This window comes from Lactuca sativa, chromosome 1, assembly GCF_002870075.4.
Source record: "Lactuca sativa cultivar Salinas chromosome 1, Lsat_Salinas_v11, whole genome shotgun sequence".
Classification (NCBI taxonomy): domain Eukaryota; kingdom Viridiplantae; phylum Streptophyta; class Magnoliopsida; order Asterales; family Asteraceae; genus Lactuca; species Lactuca sativa.
Window position 1 is genome coordinate 100,456,230 of NC_056623.2, and position 19,706 is coordinate 100,475,935.

The 19,706-nt window shown below is 33.5% G+C and overlaps 3 protein-coding genes and 1 long non-coding RNA gene across 4 annotated transcripts; 1 reads left to right on the plus strand and 3 right to left on the minus strand.

Moving 5' to 3' along the window:
• Positions 1 to 1,998: 1,998 nt before the first annotated feature.
• On the minus strand, positions 1,999 to 3,417 carry LOC122197890 (uncharacterized). Its single transcript, XR_006191720.2, has 2 exons — positions 2,527 to 3,417; positions 1,999 to 2,454 (listed from the first exon to the last, which is right to left on the minus strand). It is a non-coding gene; the product is annotated as an uncharacterized LOC122197890 (long non-coding RNA).
• A 6,479-nt stretch (positions 3,418 to 9,896) lies between these two features.
• Positions 9,897 to 11,851, minus strand: LOC111899476 (DNA replication complex GINS protein PSF2). Its single transcript, XM_023895325.3, has 8 exons — positions 11,591 to 11,851; positions 11,429 to 11,503; positions 11,190 to 11,304; positions 10,694 to 10,793; positions 10,571 to 10,601; positions 10,379 to 10,471; positions 10,138 to 10,290; positions 9,897 to 10,044 (listed from the first exon to the last, which is right to left on the minus strand). Exons 1-8 carry the CDS (start codon positions 11,636 to 11,638, stop codon positions 10,027 to 10,029), a joined length of 633 nt encoding a protein of 210 aa, XP_023751093.1. The 5' UTR covers positions 11,639 to 11,851; the 3' UTR covers positions 9,897 to 10,026.
• A 903-nt stretch (positions 11,852 to 12,754) lies between these two features.
• On the plus strand, positions 12,755 to 14,809 carry LOC111899408 (protein COP1 SUPPRESSOR 2). Its single transcript, XM_023895254.3, has 6 exons — positions 12,755 to 13,000; positions 13,213 to 13,440; positions 13,755 to 13,878; positions 13,984 to 14,057; positions 14,165 to 14,322; positions 14,480 to 14,809. Exons 1-6 carry the CDS (start codon positions 12,912 to 12,914, stop codon positions 14,671 to 14,673), a joined length of 867 nt encoding a protein of 288 aa, XP_023751022.1. The 5' UTR covers positions 12,755 to 12,911; the 3' UTR covers positions 14,674 to 14,809.
• A 153-nt stretch (positions 14,810 to 14,962) lies between these two features.
• LOC111899409 (60S ribosomal protein L2, mitochondrial) lies at positions 14,963 to 17,101 on the minus strand. The gene is made up of 4 exons (XM_023895255.3): positions 16,925 to 17,101; positions 16,335 to 16,381; positions 15,795 to 15,903; positions 14,963 to 15,685 (listed from the first exon to the last, which is right to left on the minus strand). Exons 3-4 carry the CDS (start codon positions 15,889 to 15,891, stop codon positions 15,171 to 15,173), a joined length of 612 nt encoding a protein of 203 aa, XP_023751023.1. The 5' UTR covers positions 15,892 to 15,903; positions 16,335 to 16,381; positions 16,925 to 17,101; the 3' UTR covers positions 14,963 to 15,170.
• Between the last annotated feature and the right edge of the window lie 2,605 nt (positions 17,102 to 19,706).

A 19,706-nucleotide genomic window follows, 5' to 3' on the forward strand; every position in this document is an offset into this window, starting at 1 on the left:
TATTTATCCTAGTTAGGATAGTGTTGTGCTAGTCTATGGCTGTTTAGTAGATCTGTATGTTTATTTGTATTTGATGGCTCTATGTTTAAGTTTATATGTTACATATATCGACATGTTGTGTTTGGGTTGAGGCGGTCCTGCTTTGTGTTGTAGGCCTAGACACCGGGGGACGATCGGATAGGCTGTAGGCTCTGCGAGGCGGTCCAGTCAGGCCGGCGGTCGGTAGAGCGTTCCAGATAGGATGTTGGCCCTGCGAGGCGGTCTAGTTATGTGAAACGCTCGTAGAGTGGTCCAAATAGGTTGTAGGCCCTACGAGGCAGTTCAGTCAGGCTGGCTGCTCATATTTCTATGCTTGTTTGTTATGTTGTGTGTTGGTACTTTGGGGGAAATGACTAAGTCTTGTTTACAGGTTTAGTTTATTGTTTCAGGTACTTCTGAGGATCGTGGGAAAGCAAAAGCCTGATCGTGCACGTCTTCGTATTTTCATATGATTGGTTCATTTGGAACACTCTGATATTATGTTACTTTTGAAACAATGAGTATTTTTGTAAACAATGGTGGTTCATGGTTGGTTTCAAAAAGATTTAAATTCCTTTGATTCTTGGAGTGTTATAGATGTGATCATCACATTTTTATGGCACTAAATGAGCTAAGAGAAAGAAGGAAGCTTGAGTAAGGTGAGCTAAATCTAATCATGAGAAATGGACTTTGGTCACATAGTTCGTAGATTAGAATTTGGAGCTACTACTAAGGAGTTAGGATAATTCAATAGATTGTTATTCTCTTAGGAGATGCCTAGAAACATAGTTTTTCATTTTATGTGTTGTAAGGACAAGTACCAATTTTTTGTTTATTTTCAATAAAAATGAAATTTTGGTTTATCTGGTTTCCTTATTTTATATTTCCTTGCAATGACATTTATTAAAGTGTTGGTTACTGTGACATCCCCAAATTTAGGTCAAAGACTGTGAATAATCAAGTTCAAAGTAATTCTCTTTGTCATTTGACTCGTTGAGTTTTAGTGCATATTTTGTACAATAAATGAGTTCATTTCAACTTATGTAAAGATGGTTTCTTACTTCCAAATGTGTAAACTGACAAACTAATCAAATAACTTAAATTGCAATCCAAGTAATGCATCTGAAAAACTGAAATTTTGTATTAGGCAGTAGTGAGCAATGCAAACATTCTAGTCTCGTAGTACATGTTTCCGAAAATATAAAAAATGTCCAAAACGGAGGACGTATGCAAAAGAAACGACTGTTGGAAGAATCCAAACTAGCATAATACTGTTTTTTCTTAAAATTGCTAAAATCATTTCCATTCGTTGAGGACTTGCACACCTCAGTTGGAAATTCCAAGAATGCTTTTGGACTCAGGTCATAGTCTAATATTTATTTTTATAATCGAAATATTTTTAATAAAAATATTTGCAAAAGTCAAAAAATCGGACATTTCGGGTCCAATTAAACGCGAATATTAAACACGATTTTCCGGAGTTCTACATTTCGAAAAATTAATTTGTCTGAGTTTTTGGAATCCTTGTAACCGAGACCATTATTCTTCATTTTCAGAAAAAATTAGTTGATATCAAGATCGATGACACACAAATCGAGAAAGTCAGAAAATATTCATAAAAATACGAAAGAATTTTTTAGTAAATGGTTTGAGACCTATATATGTTTGTATACATAACCTATTCAAGAAATCCCAAATAATAATAGTCAATTATGTAATCACAATGTATATAGGTTATGTAATTAAAATTATATAACAACACTAAATATATACATATTTATATATAAGTCATATATCATTTCAAATACTAATTACTAGCATATATGACAATTTTGACACTTATTATATCTCCAATTCATCGTATATCTAACAAACTTACATAATAAACTTTTAATATGACAGTGTATAAATATTGTGTATGGATTATTGGATTATTGCCTTAAAATGTCTCAAACAAATACACACATACATACAATATGATTAAACCTAAAAGTGTATATTAAATCTATTAAAAATATACTTCATAACATCAATACACACAAGTTACATAGATATTGAACCAATATCATTTCTCAATAATACATTCACACAAATACATAAATAATTAAATCAATACATTACACAAATATATGAATACTTAAACAAAATCACTTCTTGCAAGTCTACACAAAACATTGCTTGCAATTCTCCTTAGTTGGCTGACAAATTGAAGATTTCTTGCACTCCTTCAATCAAGACAACACTCAAACAATGTACAATGATAAAAATCAACACCCAAACACCTCCAATTTTCTTTTTCTGCCTGCTTCTTCGTTATCAGCCAAGAACAAACATCACACACAAAATAAAAAGTTGTTTCTTCTCTTCTTCTCCTTCGATTGCTGCCAAGAACAATCAAGAGGTCAACAGCCTCTACATCTTCCCTATATCTTTTTCCTGACAAAAAAAAAATAATAAATAAAATCGAACCACCTTTTTAATATATTTTTTCTGCCTATTTCATCATACTTCGAATTGGCTGCCAAATCACTAAGAAGAGGGTGCAAGGAGATTACTGGAGACCCTTTTCCTTCCTTCCTATCGACCCTCGCTGCCAAACCACCCTCACCGGAGCTGCTGTCGCTGATCGTTTCTCCCATCGCACCCCACACCTTCTCCGGTCAAGCAAAACCCACCGAAACCCCACCTGCGACGATGTCGCTGCTTATCGGACCTCTTCTGGCCTCACCCCTCGCGGTCTCTCTCTCTCTCTCTCTCTCTCTATCTCTCTCTCTCTCTTCTGTTCCTATCGAACAACGACCTCCGAAGGTCTCGTCTTCGCTGATGTTGCTGCTCGCGACGCCTCCCCGGACCAATCCTCCTACTCCCTTCGCACCTCACAGTTGGACGAGAATCAGCGAAATCCCGCTGCTTCGTCCCTTCGTTTCTTCGGCCGTGTTGACCCCGGAGACGCCTCCTGCTCGCGACCGATCGACCAAAGCGTCGGATTAGCCGCCTGCGTTGAGCTCCTTCCTACCGCCTTCGTTCATCTGCCGACGCGTTCTATCTGCTTTCGTTCGTTCCTTGATCCCTCAAAACAGAAGACGGGACATAGGGGGTGTTTGGGGTATTTTTCAGAGGGAAAAGAACTTTTGGGAAAATTCCAAAAAGTCTGGTTTTTTTGACTTTTTCCAAAAAGTTAGTTTTCTTTCTAAAAAAATCCAAAAGGAGTTTTTACTAAACATTTTTTCTCTTTATTTTTTTTTTTTTCCAAAAGTGCCTTTGCCCTCTAAAAGATATCCCAAACACTTCCATAAAAAGCCCTAATTGCTATTAAGCTTTATGAAATGACCAGAGTACCCCTTTATTAAAGCATTTACTGGAAATCAGTCCCAAACCCCCAAACATTGAATCCATTTTTCAAAATAGCCCCTCCTTTGTTATTTTTAACAGAATAAATCCAAATCTTCAAACTTTTAATAAAAATAAGGTTTCCAACCCCTTCATTGGAAATTCTTAACCAAATCAGCCCAAATTTTCAAAAATTAATTCCATTTGAACCATCTCAGTCCCTTTCTTAATTTATTTTAACCAAATCAGTCCTACCTTTGTTAATTAAATTACCAAACAGCACCTATAGTTTAGTGAAGTTACAAAACAATCCCTATAGTGTAAATTCGTTTAAAAGCGGTCTTGAAAGCACTTCAAAGTTCAAGAATCGTGGATTTGCGGTTTCTCACGTCAAGCACTTCAAACTTCAAAGCACTAGAAAGCATATTAACGCTTATGATGCACCATATGTTAATTTTTACTATTTTCATGGTTAGTTTTTATAGTTTGTTATGATTAATTTCTAGGAATCGTTTGTTATTTCTTATATTGGTTAATTTATTTACCGTCTAATTATAAAATATTAAAATATCGGGTTGTCAAACTGGGAAGGGATAGGTTCTGAAATCTAATGAACCGATATAACAAATTGGTTCCTAATTCTACGTATTAAAAATAACATCCTACTTTTACAAAAACTTAAAATACAATTCTACTTTTAGCAATCATGTTTTATGCACACTTTTATTTAAAGACATCTCAATTTGTTCTAACTTATATTCAACACTTTTTCTCATAAAGTTTCATTGATTTGAATATACTTCCAAAAAAATCATTATAAACAATTCACAAATTGAGACGTACATACAAATCTCATCATGTAATGACTGTAGAATTTTATATTTTTTTTGAAACCCAACACGATTTGTGTGACATGTTTCTCATTTTTATTTTAACAAGTTTAGTGAGACTATAGTTTGGTATTAGATTTTTCGTTTCAATTCCATTTAAGTACATCTTAATCTTAAATTATAATTTTGCTTTTTTTTCTTAAGTCATTATCCTTGGGATTTAATAGATTACAAGATGGCTATAAAGAATCTTGGACCAAAATTGTCTACTAAGCTCAAACAGGAAGATCTTGATAAACCTGAAAAAGAATTAAATTCATAATCGGACTCTAAGAGAAGGAATATGATTATGTTTTTGCAATATTAGGGTTCTGATTTAGATTACCTCAATTTTTCTTCCTGAAATATTTTTGAGTTTTTTCTGAGTTAAGTGCAAGATCTAAACAAAGTATGCTGCTATTTTTTGAGTTAAATGCAAGAAATGTTCAAATTGTGTTGCTTTTTTGGAAAAGAGTAATCCCCATATAATTAGTTGTTTTGTGAAAGTTTAGCATGGATTCTACTACATACACATGTTGATACAAATGCCAGGGGTATCTGTGACATCCCCTTTTTCACGGCCAGAAAAGACCGATTTTGTTTATGCTTTATAAAAATCCGAGTACCTCTTTTAATAAAAATGGTGCGGAATTTGTTCCCAGTAAAACATGATAAATACGTTATCAAAGCATTTCCGAAGAAAAGTATTTTTATTCATTTTAAAACATTTGGGATGTCATCGTCAATATAGAAACATAAGCATAAACAGAACTTACATTCAGTATCACTAGTGATCTACATCTCTTTAATCTCTTAGTGTAATGTAACTTCATATCAACACCTGTGATATAAATAAACTGAGTGGCTCAGGTTGGGAAACCTGGTGAGTACATAGGGTTTTAACCCCACAATAATATAATTATTATGTTTAAACATCAAACAATCAACCCAATTACCCATCCTCATTATCTTCTTTACTCTTAAGGATCTACCCTAAGAGTCATTTATCCTCTATTTGTTCATTTCGAAGTCCCTTGCTTCCAGGGTTTATAGACAGGCACTAATTCCATAGCTGCCAATGCACTAAATCCATAGCTGCTAAAGTTCATTCATCAGGTACTAAATCCATAGCTACCGGTGTAGGTACTAAGTCCATAGCTACCAATGTTTATCTAACAAGCACTAAGTCCATAGCTACCAGGTACTAAGTCCATAGCTACCAACACCTAACCGGTACTAAGTCCATAGCTACCAGTGTTTGTCCAATAGGCACTAAGTCCATAGTTGCCGATGTTATTTATTAGGCACTAAGCCTATAACTGCCAATGTTTACCCACATCATCTTTTATCTCTCATTATTCATCTACCCATTTCATACCTAACATATTTGTAGATATAAAATACATATACAGTTTAAATCATTTTAAAACATGTATAAAATCATTCATTCAGCATAGACAGCAAGTATTCAGATAATATGCACACATAGCACATAATTTATATAAAATACTTTATATTTATGTGTAAGATGAAAGTAACTATGCACTCACCTGAGAAGGTGGTGACTCGGCACTCGGACAGCACTTCGTTACTCTTAACACAATTTTCCTCGGACAAAACCTAGTATCATTACCACTAGAGTTTAGTCTAATATTCATCGAGACTAATTAATAGTCTAACTATTATTACTATTATATAAGCATTAAACGATACTTATATAACCCATAATAATAGCCCAAGTACTTATCATAAGGTCCTAATAACATTACTATATTGAAACATAAGTTATACTAAATATAGGGTAGGAGTAGCTCACTTACAGCAGGTTTTCTCGAAAATGTGCTAGGGAGGTTCCCTAAGCTTTTTGGGGGGTTTGGGGCTTTAGAGAGAGAAACTAGAGAGAGAAAGAAGGGTTTGAAGGTGTGAGGAAGTTGGAATGCCCGACACCTCTATTTATAGTGAAAATATATGATGGACTCGCTGAGTTGGTGCATGTGGCAGCCTTTTGGTGGTGCCACGTGTCCAATTCTGGTGGTGTCACATCACCCAATATCGCGTATCAACCTTCAAACTTAGAAAAATCATAACTCTCGCATACGAGCTCCGTTTTCGATGTTATTTTTTTCAACGTGTAGGTAAAATCAAGATCTACAACTTTCATTTAGACTTCGTCGGCTAATTCTCGACTGATCTCAAATTTAACAGTAGGAGGCGTTTAGACTGTTAAATGACCGCGAAGAATTCGTAACTCCTTCATATGGACTCCGTTTTCGTCTGTCTTTTTACTGTTGAGTTCCTATTAATGAGATCTTCAACTCTCATTTAGGTCGCGTAAGCCAAAAACCGCTCGAACTAAAATTCGAGTTTCGGGTCGTGCACTGCTAAGTCGAATCTTAGAAAAATCATAACTTCCTCATACGAAGTCAGATTTGGGCGTTCTTTTTATGGATGTTCTCGGTTTAACATATACTACAACTTTGGTTTAGATCACTAAGGCTAAAAATTCCTCCATCATAAATTCACTATTTACGCCTCCCGGTGTCGTGTCGGTTTTGCCGTAAAACTTCGACGAGCCATAACTTCTTCGTTATAACTCGGATGTCGGCGTTCTTTATATGTACGGAACCCTTAAGACATATTATACAACATGGTTAAGATTATTTATTATAAATAATCTTTTGTCAAAAAGTCATTTTCGACCCCTATTATCTCTAAATTGACTAGCCCGGATCTACGGGCGTTACAGTATCCAAATGAAAGTAATCAACAATTACTGCTCATCTTGATTCCTGAATCTAGTTATGTGTATTGTATGTTTATATATTCCACATAAAATTAATTCCATGCTACTTCAAGTAGAATGTCAGAACAAAATTTTACTTTAGCATTTTGTGGAACTTATTGGTTTTCAGAAGCGACGACAAGTTCTTAACTTTTATGATTTTGTGGAACTTAATGGTTTTTCATATATTGTGATATTTATACGGAACTTATTGGAAATATGGAATAGTATTTATAACAACCTACTACTTGCAGTGATCTACAAAAATCTAGCAATTTACTTATTTATCTATAACTGCAAAGTACTATCATTTTTCTAACATAAAATGCCAACATATTTATAATTTTTTAAACCCCAAAGCAAAGTATTTATATAACCTATATCAGTTTGTTATAATTTCATGCTACTTCAAGTAGAATGTCAGAACAAATTTTTACTTTAGCATTTTGTGGAACTTATTGGTTTTCAGAAGCGACGACAAGTTTTTAACTTTTATGATTTTGTTGAACTTAATGGTTTTTCATATATTGTGATGTTTATACGGAACTTATTGGAAATATGGAATAGTATTTATAACAACCTACTACATGAAGTGATCTACAAAAATATAGCAATTTACTTATTTATCTATAACTGCAAAGTACTATCATTTTTCTAACATAAAATGTCAACATATTTATAATTTTTTAAACCCCAAAGCAAAGTACTTATATAACCTATATCAGTTTGTTATAATCTATATAACCCCAAAGCAAATTACTTATATCAGTTTGTTATAATCTATATAACCTACTTCATATAACAAGTAAACTTTTAGTTATGTATACTTTTTTAATTTGTTCAGATTCAATTATTAGATTCTAAACATACATCGGAGCAAATGTTAAACATAATTATGTACATATATTATAGATAGCTTAACGGAAAATCATATTTTTCTATATGCTGTGTTGTTTGAAATATGATATTTTGTAAAAGCGAACTATTTTTTGTTGGCCCCTATATAATTATATATGTCCGCTGCTTAATGAAAATAATATTTTTTGTGTTACATGTAATTTTCAGTACGACATGTTTTCTCAAATAACTATAAAAAAAATTCTTAAAAAATTAATTTCTAAAAGGAAACATGTTAAATATGACATTGTGTTTTAACATTACACAATTGCAAAAATCTAACTAAAGTCAATAAGCTTCCCTAAGTAATTTGGTTTTACGATATTTGGTTCTTGAATTAGATTTTGGAAAGAATTTACTAATTCGAAAGAAAATGACTTGTCGAACGAAAAACAAATATGGACCAATCGTTTAATTGAAATTTCCCTAATTATATAAAAATTAATCAATTAATCAACTTCCAAAAAAATAACTTCTAATAAATTATATGATTTAGGTCAATGTTATGAACTATCATTGTTGGGTTTTACATCAATTATAGCCTTATACTTACATTTTTTTTCCATACAACAAAATTATGTTGCTTGTTCTTTCCGTTTAAATCCAAAAAAAAAAAACCAACAACTTAAGTGAAAATGAAAATTAACAAATAATTCAACTAAAAAGACAACTTATGTGACAAGAAAGGTCGTCCAACTAATAAAACAAAAAATGTTGTCTTCAAATAGGTCCTTAAACGATTATAGATATGCATGCATTTCATTGTATTTTTAGACATTTCAATATATAATCATTAATGCGAACTCTCTTTATGTTCCTTTATCATTTTTTATTTATTTATTATGTCAACTTTTTATAATTTTATATATAACTTTTTTATACGTTCTCCATCATTTTATACGGATTATAATCTAATTTAGTATTAAGTGTAGATTTATTATCGTTTTGCATTGTTATTAAAACTTTTAATTTAATAGAAACAGAAAATAAATGAGTCAGCATTTTTAATTTGAAGCATTTTGATGTACATAGAATTGCATCAATTTATTAAACGTTTTCATGTTATTTTTTGGTTACCAATATAACTTTACACCTAATAAATATACAACGGTCATATCAAATTATTACACAACATTGAATGTATATATCATGTCTCTCTCAATTTAATAGAAATAGTCTTTAATACACACATTGTATATAAGGCAAAGGCCATGCTCAACACGCTTAATATTATGGGAGAATTTCATATATGCCCCTCTTAAACTTCAAAATATCATATTTGTCCGGTTTAATTTTTTAATATCATATTTACCCTTCATAAACCTTCAAAATATCATATTTGCCCAAAAAAAATTATAATGTTTTAATATTTTATAATATTTTTTATACCTTCGAATTAGTATAATAATTAAGAAATTAAACAATATTATCCTTACGTCTATGATAATTGAATGTGAACTTCCAAATTGTTGGAATGTCGGCCTCTTGATAGATAAAAAGATTCATCTTCAACCATTTCTATGGAATGTATGTTTTGATTGTTTAGTTTCTGTTGTTGATTATTATCATGTTGTAGATATTAGATATTAACATTAATGTTTTGATGTTTAAAAAGTGCATATAAGATATTTTGATATTTAAGAAGGGCATATATGATATTTTGATGTTTAAAAAGGACATATATGATATTTTAAAATTATATGAAGGGTAAATATGATATTCAGAAATTTTATAAAGGGTAAATATGATATTTAAAAATTAAGTTGGATAAATATGATATTTTGATGTTTAAGAAGGGCATATATGAAATTCTCCTATAATATTATCATGTATTATATAAAAATATAAAGTTTAGATAAAGTCGTCAACTTGTCATTGTTGTTAACGTTTAAATATAAAAAAAATGTGTTGTTTGATGGTATTTGTTTTTACTATTTTTGTTTGTTGAAAGATTAGTAACAGAACAAAGTAATTGAAGTAGATTCTTTGTTTCAGCACAGTTAAGCAAGGGTAAAATAGTAATTTCACTCATATAAATAATTTCGAGATATATATGAAAATAGTCAAACATAAGTTAAGTTTCTCAATCCATAAATCCAAAAGGACTTTTCAAGATGCTGAAGAAGGTGTTTATCGTCTCAATTCACGCTGTAAAAAAAAAAGGAGAATTTATTAGTTGAATAATTTAGAATTTATAAATATATGATTATTGATGATATTATTTAAAAATTAAAAAGTTACCCTCGGTCCACGATCAGCTGGTTGGGGTCGTCTGTGTTCGGGTCTATCTGATGATTCTTGGATCAAGTCCGGATTCCCGAGTTTGTAAAAAGTCTCAAGCCCTCCAGTCACAAATGGTCTTATTACATTTACTTCCATTGCAGATAAATTCAACTACAAAATAATAATAATACCAAAAATTACAAATCATATATTAATTATATTATATGCAATTATGCATATTCAAATCTATGAAGTGTACCTTCATAGCATATGTTCGAGATGAGAGCTTCTCTAAACCAGTGCCAATTTTGTGAAACCTTACATCTTTTATGTCTTCAATTAGAGATCTTACCTGTCATCACATGTATATTTAATAAAATAAATATAAGATGAGAGATTTTTTAAGTTTTGATTTGAAATATTCTAATGTGTAGAGTGTAGATTGACTGACCATATATACATCAGGAATGTCATCACGTGCACTGCAACATTAACAAAAAAAAAAAAACAGATTTTTTTTATCAGAAAGATTTTGAAGTTGATAGATATGTGATTGTGATACGAGTTGACTCACTCATCAAAAAGAAGCCTTGAGATCTCTACATAATGAAATGGGAGTGCTTCAAAAGAACTTGCTGAGTCACGCTCTGCCTCCAACACTTGAGTCAACTTTTCTAGTTGGGAAGAAAGAATCATTGGTTACTAATTAGGAAAATACATCTATGGTTATCAAGGAAAAAGAAAAAAAAACAATAGTAACATAATCAAAGATCGACATTGTAAGACTGAAAAAGCATAATTATTTTAGAATTCTAGCGCTTAATCACAGTAAAGGTTCTGAAAACACACTTAGAAGAGATATGAACAACATTCTAGGGTTGACAAATGATGAGAGAAAGAAAGGTCATTTGAGAGGTAATGAGTTGGTGGTTGAAGAGTGCAGATACAATTTGGCGAAATGAAGTTTAGAACCATTTTGTAAATGGTTAACCCTAATTATACATCAGATAATTCAATAGATTGTTATGAATTTATATAACTGTTTGAGTTTAGTTAGAGTGAAAACTTACCGACAGACATCCAATCTGGAGGTCGAATTGTGCACTTTCCTCGCTTCTTCAAAGCGACAGCTAACCAAATTGGAACTTGAGTAGCTATTTGGGGCCGAAATGGTCCAAAATCACCCTGCCAATTATATCAAACAATCATTAATGTCAACAATACATCAAAAGTATATGAGTGCTCAATGTGCAACAACAAATTTTACTAGATAATATCATATGAGTATGAACAAGGGAAAGAAGAATACGCAGATCAAACTGAGGCGCTCCATTCTTAAGTTCGGAACAATCTCTATTGTTTCATCCTCCGCTAAAAACTCCAACTGAAAGATTCGATCCAAAACTTGTAAGTCGCTACAGATCAATGAAATTGACTAATAATCAACACTGTTTATAATGATATCAGTTACCTCAGCGGCTGAAAATGTTGAACCTCGAGGGTCGGATTGGCCGGACATGTCTTCCAGATAAACTTCAACAGATCTAGGGTTGTTTGCGGTGTAGATCCAGTGGATTTGCAAGACTCCGATGGGAACGATGAGATGTGGCAAAGGATTCGTGTGAATTTGGGCGCAGTGGCGGGAAAATTGGATTGAGTGGGAGTTTCAAGTCTGGTCTGTGTTCACACGAAAACTGAAGCTACAGCACACAGGTCCATCTGGGGACAACCGACAACATATCGACTTATCGAGACTAGAAAATAAGAACTCGGTTCTGGGCCGGAATACGTTGGGCCACGGCCCACTATAACAAAACGATAAATTTTCATCGAGTTAAGGATTCACAAACTACAAATCAATTTTCTCTAGGTGAAAACATGTTTTGTTAGGTCTTTGAATAACTGTATTCGATGACCTTATAAATTATTTGTGTTGTTTGGTTTGATTAGGTTGTTTTATGATTGTAAAAAACATAATAAAATGACACAACATTTTTCCATCTTACAATGCAACCCGACTAACCCATCGTGTTAACTTGTAACCCCATTAATTCGAACTCGACTAACATGCAACTTAATAGGGTTGGTTTCAGATGAATTTTTTATTTTCAAAAAATTCGACTAACTAATGATATCGGAATAACCTGATTAACAACCCTAATAATAGTTATACATAGGGTTAATGACTTGTGAAGGTAATAAACGTATCACTTGTATATATTTAATCGCTTATGTTATACACATATGTTCATTAAATTTGTTTATGTTGTTTACAGAATTCCATTATGACCGACTGTTGTATATTTGTCTATTTCTAATGCACTTAGCAGCTCCCACGAGACTCTAGTCATCTTTCCCGATGGGTCTCGAGTCAAAATGATTTTTTCTAACAAGTTTTTGGCACATCAATAGTAAGACCTAAATAAAAATAAAATAAAAACTCAAATGACTAAATATGTATATGGAATAAGATCTCTATCAAAAATTATAAAACACGTTGCCTTTATCTTGAACTTTTTATAATTTCTAACAAAAATTATAAAACTTCTTGCCATTCTATTGATCTTGAACTTTTTATAATGTTACATGTTCAAAAAAAATATTTAATATCAAATAAAACAGGAGTTCACTCTAAAATCATTGAGAAGAGACAGACGTATCGAGACGTCGAGGCGCCCACGAGAAAATTCATAGTCTCCGAAGTAATCAAGTAAATCGAACCCGAGGCTGCCAAGCGTGGTTGTTTTCATTTGACTAAAGCCTGAGAGGGGATCAGAGAAAAGCTGTAAAAGATGAAGAAGAACAAAAATTTCCGAAAACGAAGTATAGCAGACGAAGAAGATGAACAAACTGGAGTTACAGAAGACGGCAATGAGATGCGGTGCGTTGTGTTCTTCCCTCTTTCTCTTTACGAGCTGGGTTTCTTCTCCAATTTCAGTTTTACTTTTGGGTTTTAGTGATTCAGGTGTTCTGCTAGGGTTTCTATATTTTCTGGGTATAAATTGAAGCTAATGATTCAAATCAACAAAGCTTATGAGTTCAATGTTCTAATTCATGGCTAACCTGTGGTCTAACAACGATTGATGAACACAGATTAGCTTTAGAAGAGATCAAATTTCTTCAGAAACTGAGGGAGAGGAAGTCAGGAGTCCCAGCGGTTGTTAAAACAGGGCAGGCTGCTGCAGCTAGCGGCGTCAACAATGCTGGTGGGTTGGTTCCCAAAGGTGGTGATAAGGGTGAAGCCGATGGAGAAAAAGACGACTTGGTTTTACAGGATACATTTGCTCAAGAAACTGCTGTAATGGATGAAGATCCACATATGTATGTACCCTTATCATCTCTCTTTATCAGCATTTTAACAGATTTATGTTGGTTTTCAACCTTTTTCAATTTGCATACAAGAGGCATTATGAACTATGAAGTAATCAATTAGATTGGTACTGTCACTTGGGGTGGGTTTTACATCTAAAAGAGTGTTGTTGTTAAGATTAATAATTGCAAGAATCTAGAGTACATCTTTGTTACTCTTCAATCTCCATAAATTGGGCATAATTGGGCTACATTTGATTTGTGTTATTTGAGCTAAAATTAGTAAAACTTGTGATATTATACTCTTACTTATGTTAATTACACAGGTTAAAATATGTTGAGCAAGAGTTAGCTAAGAAAAAAGGGAAAAACATAGATGAGGCAGATCAAGTTGAGAATGATATAAAACGAGCAGAGGATGAATTATACAAAATTCCAGAGCATCTTAAGGTAATTAAAATTTGGTATTATGGTAATTTGTTATATAATTAAATTACTTGTGATATACATACTTAATTACTTATGTTAACAATCCCATCCCATGTGTTGACTTAGGTCAAACGAAGGAACTCAGAGGAAAGCTCTACTCAGTGGACCACTGGAATTGCTGAAATCCAGCTTCCCATCGAGTATGCCTCATCATCATCTTATTCTTTCTGTGTGTGTGTGTTTATAAATATAGAAAAGTGTTAGAAAAAATGTTTGTTATAGGGTTAAAATAAAAATAATGTTGCAGATTTAAGCTGAAAAATATAGAGGAAACAGAAGCTGCGAAAAAGCTTTTGCAGGAGAAGAGGCTAATGGGCCGGGCTAAAACGGACTCCACCATACCTTCAAGCTACAGTGCTGATTATTTCCAACGTGGCAAGGACTATGCTGAAAAACTTAGAAGAGGTATGTAATCTAATAAATATCTGTATCTATATGCGTATCTGATTTACATCTGACATGATGACTGACAGTGTGGGCCAGCTTAAGGGTTACGGGAAGAATATATATAACTTTTTATATGTTTTAATTTGTGTTAATTGAATTGATGGATGATTTGTAGACCATCCTGAGCTTTATAAGGACAAAGGAGGAGCAAATAACAATGGGGAGGCTAGAGCCGGTGATTCAGCCGCCGCGGTAGATGGAGGAGCAGGTGGAGGAGGTGGTGGTGGTGGTGGAAGACAGGCGGCAACGGATGAATTTATGCTTGAGAGGTTTAGAAAAAGAGAACGCCACCGTGGGACCAGGAGATGATTAATGGATGACAAAAAAACAAGTTTTTGGTGTCTTGTACTTTTTAAATCCTTGATACAAGTCTCCTGTCGTATTTGTACCTTTTATGATATTAAAAATTTTTTCACTTTAATTAATTTATTTATGTGGCTAATCACATCAATCTCTCCGTTTTTTAATGGAAAATGAAAATGAGTCATTTGTTTTGTCTAAAACCAAATTTGAATTAAATTTATACTAGTTGAAATAAGAATCCATTGAATTCATAAACATGTTAAGTACCCTTTTGCAATATATCTAACAACAGAACTAACCACAAAACAATGAAAGCTAAAAAGAATTCAAATAAAGAAATTACACATGTTACAAAAAAAAAAAAAAAAGTTCTTGTTTAGATACCCTTTTATGTTTGATCTTTATTTTCATTTCTTAAAAAGAAAAAACCAAACCATGATCAAAACTCAAAACTCAAAAAAAAATTAACCTCCTAAAACATAACAAGCAATCAAAATTCAAAGCTACTTCCTCCTCTTAAGTGGGCCCGTTTTAAACCCACTCTTAGTGGGTTTCCCCCATGGGGTCTTGGAAACACCGCCTCTACAACCGCTACTCTTACTCTTCCCTTCACCACCACCATGCGGATGGTCCACCGGATTCATAGCAACACCTCGAACCACCGGCCGCCGCCCAAGCCAGCGGCTCTGCCCCGCCTTCCTGAGCTTCTTGGTTGCATGTTCGGGGTTGGACACCACCCCGATTGTGGCCCTACACCGGGAATCAATCAACTTTTCAACACCAGATGGGAGTCTGATTAAACAAAGCTTAGTGGCAGATGGTTCTTTCAAGATCTTTGCTGATGTGCCTGCAGCACGGACTAACTTTCCTCCTTGACCCGGGTTCATTTCAATGTTGTGGATTATGGTTCCAATCCGCATCATGGATATGGGCATACAGCTTCCAATTTGGGAACTTATGTCCAATGAGAACATTGGGTTGTTATTCATCATTTTGTCATGGGAATGTGTTCCTTGTGCTATAAGAAAGAAAAATACAAAAAAAGAGTCAAATAGGTTGTTTTTTAAGCGTGGGTCGGGTCGGGTTTTTTTTTTTTTTTTTGTCTATTTGACCCATTATAAACATACTTGAAGAAGAGCTAAAAGCGCGATGGATTGGATTTTGGAAGGCCAACTTCCCAAACAAATTTGAAGAAACAACACGGGCTCTGGATAACATTGCCATTTTAGTTGACACCTGTGCGAAGAGACAAATGAAAACATATAAGTATAAATAAAAAAAATTCCATCAAAATCACATTTTTTGCTAACTTTTTATAATAAGATCATTTATTTATTGTCATCAATATACAAAGACATGATAACAAAGCGTACAATAACTATATGCCAGTTGATTGTTTATGGCTATTGTATCTTGTAGTATTGGTGCGATTTCTTTTGTTAGTAATTAGGTATCACTTTCATTTTGCTTTATCTAACGCAACATAAAGAAATTATGAAAATGATTAAGAATATGGAATACAAATGTCAATCAAACATATTCATTAAGATCTGCCCTTAATTTAACCATATTCTCCTAATTTCAAACATTGATTAAAAAGGCATGCTTAGAAAACTAACAATTTTGACGTATATGACCAAATTAAGGTTTTGTGTAGAAGAGATTACCTTGTTAATCCGTTGATATTAATGGCCTCAAACTCTCAATAAGGAACCTGCAAAAAATATTATAAGATTGTTTGATACGTGAGAGAAGAAGCAGCATTGATACGTGAAAGAAGTGGTTGAAAATAGGGTTTACCAGACTTTGAAAAGAGACTAAAAAAACTAAATCTTGAATGTGGAGACACTGGTGATTACATATATAGGGAATCCATGATTTACTTTTGAAAACTCCCTATAGTGGGATACACTACCCTGAAACCCAGCTTAACTAGACAACTACTACACAATACACAATCAAAAACATACAGTCATAGAATGCCTAGTGTGGCTCCGATTAAGGCTGAAGTCAGGGTTGATTGGCTTTAGTCTAAGTCTCAAGTCTGAACAGTAGACAATCAAAGACATACACAATCAAATGAAGTCACAACTGTGACTCCGATTAAGTTTCAGTCACGGAAAAACAAATAGCAATCAAGCTGATTATGGCTTCGATTTGGCGATTATGTCATGGAATGCCGAATGTGGGACTCGAACTCTCGATCCTGGAAGTAACCCCAAGACGAAAAACTGAAAAACTACGAGTAATAATAAACCTGAGATGGTGGGTGTCTGGGTGACGCCGGTGATGGTGTTCGGTGGGGAGTCGGCTGTCGCTATCGGAGTCGCTGTCGTGGATATCGTTTAGCGAGTTAGCGGATTGCGGAGGGCGGAGGGCGGAGCAGAAAATAGAGATTGCGCTCTACCGACTATCGGCAGTATACCCTAAGGTGAGTTCGGTCATACTCAATTTCTTGAGAAAACTGCAAAATAAGTCCTTGTGGTTTGTAGTTTTTTATGGCATAGGTCTAAAAAAAGAATGCTTTTGCAAAAATGATATTTATTTGAGGTTTTATAATGGATTTGACCTTTAGTTCTAACAATTGTTAACCAACCTCCGTTTTCTCACCAACATGCCACACACACGTAGGCTTGCACAAAAAAACCGGTACAGGATCCGAACCGGTCACTGAACTGGTAAACCGGTTCATCATGAACCGGTCCACTAAGAACCGAACCGATTCAAGAAATGAACTGCCAGTTTGCATCCATTCGAGATTTTAGAACATTGAAACTGGTTTAATAACCGTGAACCGGTTTAGAACCGGTAGTCAAACCGATCAAACTGGTTTAGATAGGTTCGAGTTTTTTCTATGACGGAACCGGTTTAAACCGAACCGGTTTAAGGTTGAACCAGTTTTACTATTCACGAATCGGAACCGAACCGGTTCGGTTTAAAAAAAAAACAGTTTGCTCACCCCTACAGACACAAGTGTCCTTTTAAAAGTCTATTGACCAAAATTACAATATAATCTTTTTATGAACAAGAACCATATTGTAATCTTTTTAAGACCATGAACAAAAATTACAGTACATTGTTATTTTAAGTTTAATAATTTTATATCAATATGTATATTATTTTTATGTGGTGTTGGTCATTTTCACCTTCCTTATACGATTTATTTCTAGTTGAGTAAATAATCTGTCATTAATATAGTTCGTACTTCATCATTTGTGTCCCCTTTGAGTTTGTTTTAGTAACTCAAATAATTATCAAGAATATGACTTCATATTTGATTGAGATTTGTTTTAGTAACTTAAATAATTATCAAGAAAATGACTTAGGATATTTGATTGAGATTGATGGACATAAAAAATTCATAAGATCTAATAATATTTTGTCTTTTTTTAACAGTTAGATTTAAAAAAAATTAAAAATAAAATAAAATAAAAATTACACTAGCAAATAGCTAGAAGAAAAAACAATTACAAAGAGTCATTCATTAGGGAATTTTTCACCCATTGGAACCAAGAAATTTTACATCTACTATTCCTATCAGAAAAACCAACATGAATAATAATACTTTAAAGAGTAAACTACACGAATGATCCCTATGGTTTGGGGTAATTTGCGTGCTTGGTCCCTAACTTATTTTTTTAACTCGGAAGGTCCCTATGGTTTGTTTTTGTTACGCGCTTGATCCCTACTGTTTATTTTTGTTACGCGTTTGGTCCCTGTCTTATCTAAAAAGACTATTATTTAAAGAGGAAAAAATGATGGGGTAGGTGAGATAAGGTTAGGGGGTGGGATTAGGGGTGTGTTTATTTAAATAAATTAAAAAAATTAAGGGCATAATAGTCTTTTTACGTAAGATAGGGACCAAACGCGTAACAAAAACAAACAGTAGGGACCTTCCGAGTTAAAAAAATAAGTTAGGGCCCAAACACGCAAATTACCCTAAACCATAGGGACCATTCGTGTAATTTACTCTACTTTAAAAAATATGACTCTTGAGTATCTTGAACGTTTGAAACACGACATTGTTCTGATATTGTCGTAGCACCTATATAGCTGTGAAACAAATAACCTCTACCACTTTCTTCTTTTTCTTCTTTATTCTCAACGACTTGATCCAAACAAACAACTCCAACACATCATTAAACAACAGAAACGAAAGATCCAACCACTTAAGAACTTTACCCTAAAATATGAGTAGCTACTTCACACTTCACAAACACTAGTACATAGGACATAACATAGATATCAGTACCTCTTATCACCAAATTTTCTCTAGTCGGAATCCTATCACAAGGGACTCACTAAAGAAGCACATTAAGCTTTATAGGAACCGATCTACATCATCTAGTTTGGACAATATCTTCCAGCAAAATATTACTGTCAATATGTTTTTCGGTGTTGCTAACTTCAAAACTCCCATTTGTGCCAATAACACGTTCCCATTTATCTAGACGATTAATAAAATTCACTTGATTCAATAAATCCGTAAGAGTTGCCAATTGAGAAGTTGTACTTTCACTTTCACGAAAAAGACCATGCCAATAAAAAGTCTACCTCCCACCAACCCACTTATCTGCAACACAACAATCCTTATTTAAATCCAAGACATAAATCCTAGGAAACCTAACCCATCAACATATATTCCCTCAACCACATATCATTCCAAAACTTAGTAGAATCTCCATTACCAATACGTTTTTGAAGGAAAGAAAAGGGAATAACTTGCATATCATTCATTTTATGAAATAACTTAACCATAGAAGCCCACACTCCACCAGCTTTCTGTATAATATATTTTGAGCCCATCCCACCATGCACTCCATGAATACTTTGGATCACTTTCACCCAAGTCGCATCAGGTTCAATAAAAAAATGTCACTTCCATATTATGAGAAGAGCAATTCTAAAAGCTTTTAAACTATGAATACCCATCCCTCCTTTATCTTTATGGTTCATTTTCTCCCCAACGGGTAAGTCATGATAATGAAAAGGAACTGAGGAAACTATACACCCAGTACCCACAATCATAACCTCCACAT

Coding starts and splice junctions, on each gene's coding strand:
- LOC111899476 (XM_023895325.3), bottom strand. CDS start 11,638: ATGTCCGGCCAATCCGACCCTCGAGGTTCAACATTTTCAGCCGCTGAG. Junction 11,305..11,428: donor AGCGCCTCAGTTTGATCTGC/GTATTCTTCTTT, acceptor TATAATTGGCAG/GGTGATTTTGGACCATTTCG. Junction 10,291..10,378: donor CTCGAACATATGCTATGAAG/GTACACTTCATA, acceptor ATTATTTTGTAG/TTGAATTTATCTGCAATGGA.
- LOC111899408 (XM_023895254.3), top strand. CDS start 12,912: ATGAAGAAGAACAAAAATTTCCGAAAACGAAGTATAGCAGACGAAGAA. Junction 13,001..13,212: donor GAAGACGGCAATGAGATGCG/GTGCGTTGTGTT, acceptor TGATGAACACAG/ATTAGCTTTAGAAGAGATCA. Junction 13,441..13,754: donor ATGGATGAAGATCCACATAT/GTATGTACCCTT, acceptor TTAATTACACAG/GTTAAAATATGTTGAGCAAG.
- LOC111899409 (XM_023895255.3), bottom strand. CDS start 15,891: ATGGCAATGTTATCCAGAGCCCGTGTTGTTTCTTCAAATTTGTTTGGG. Junction 15,686..15,794: donor CGCTTTTAGCTCTTCTTCAA/GTATGTTTATAA, acceptor TCTTTCTTATAG/CACAAGGAACACATTCCCAT.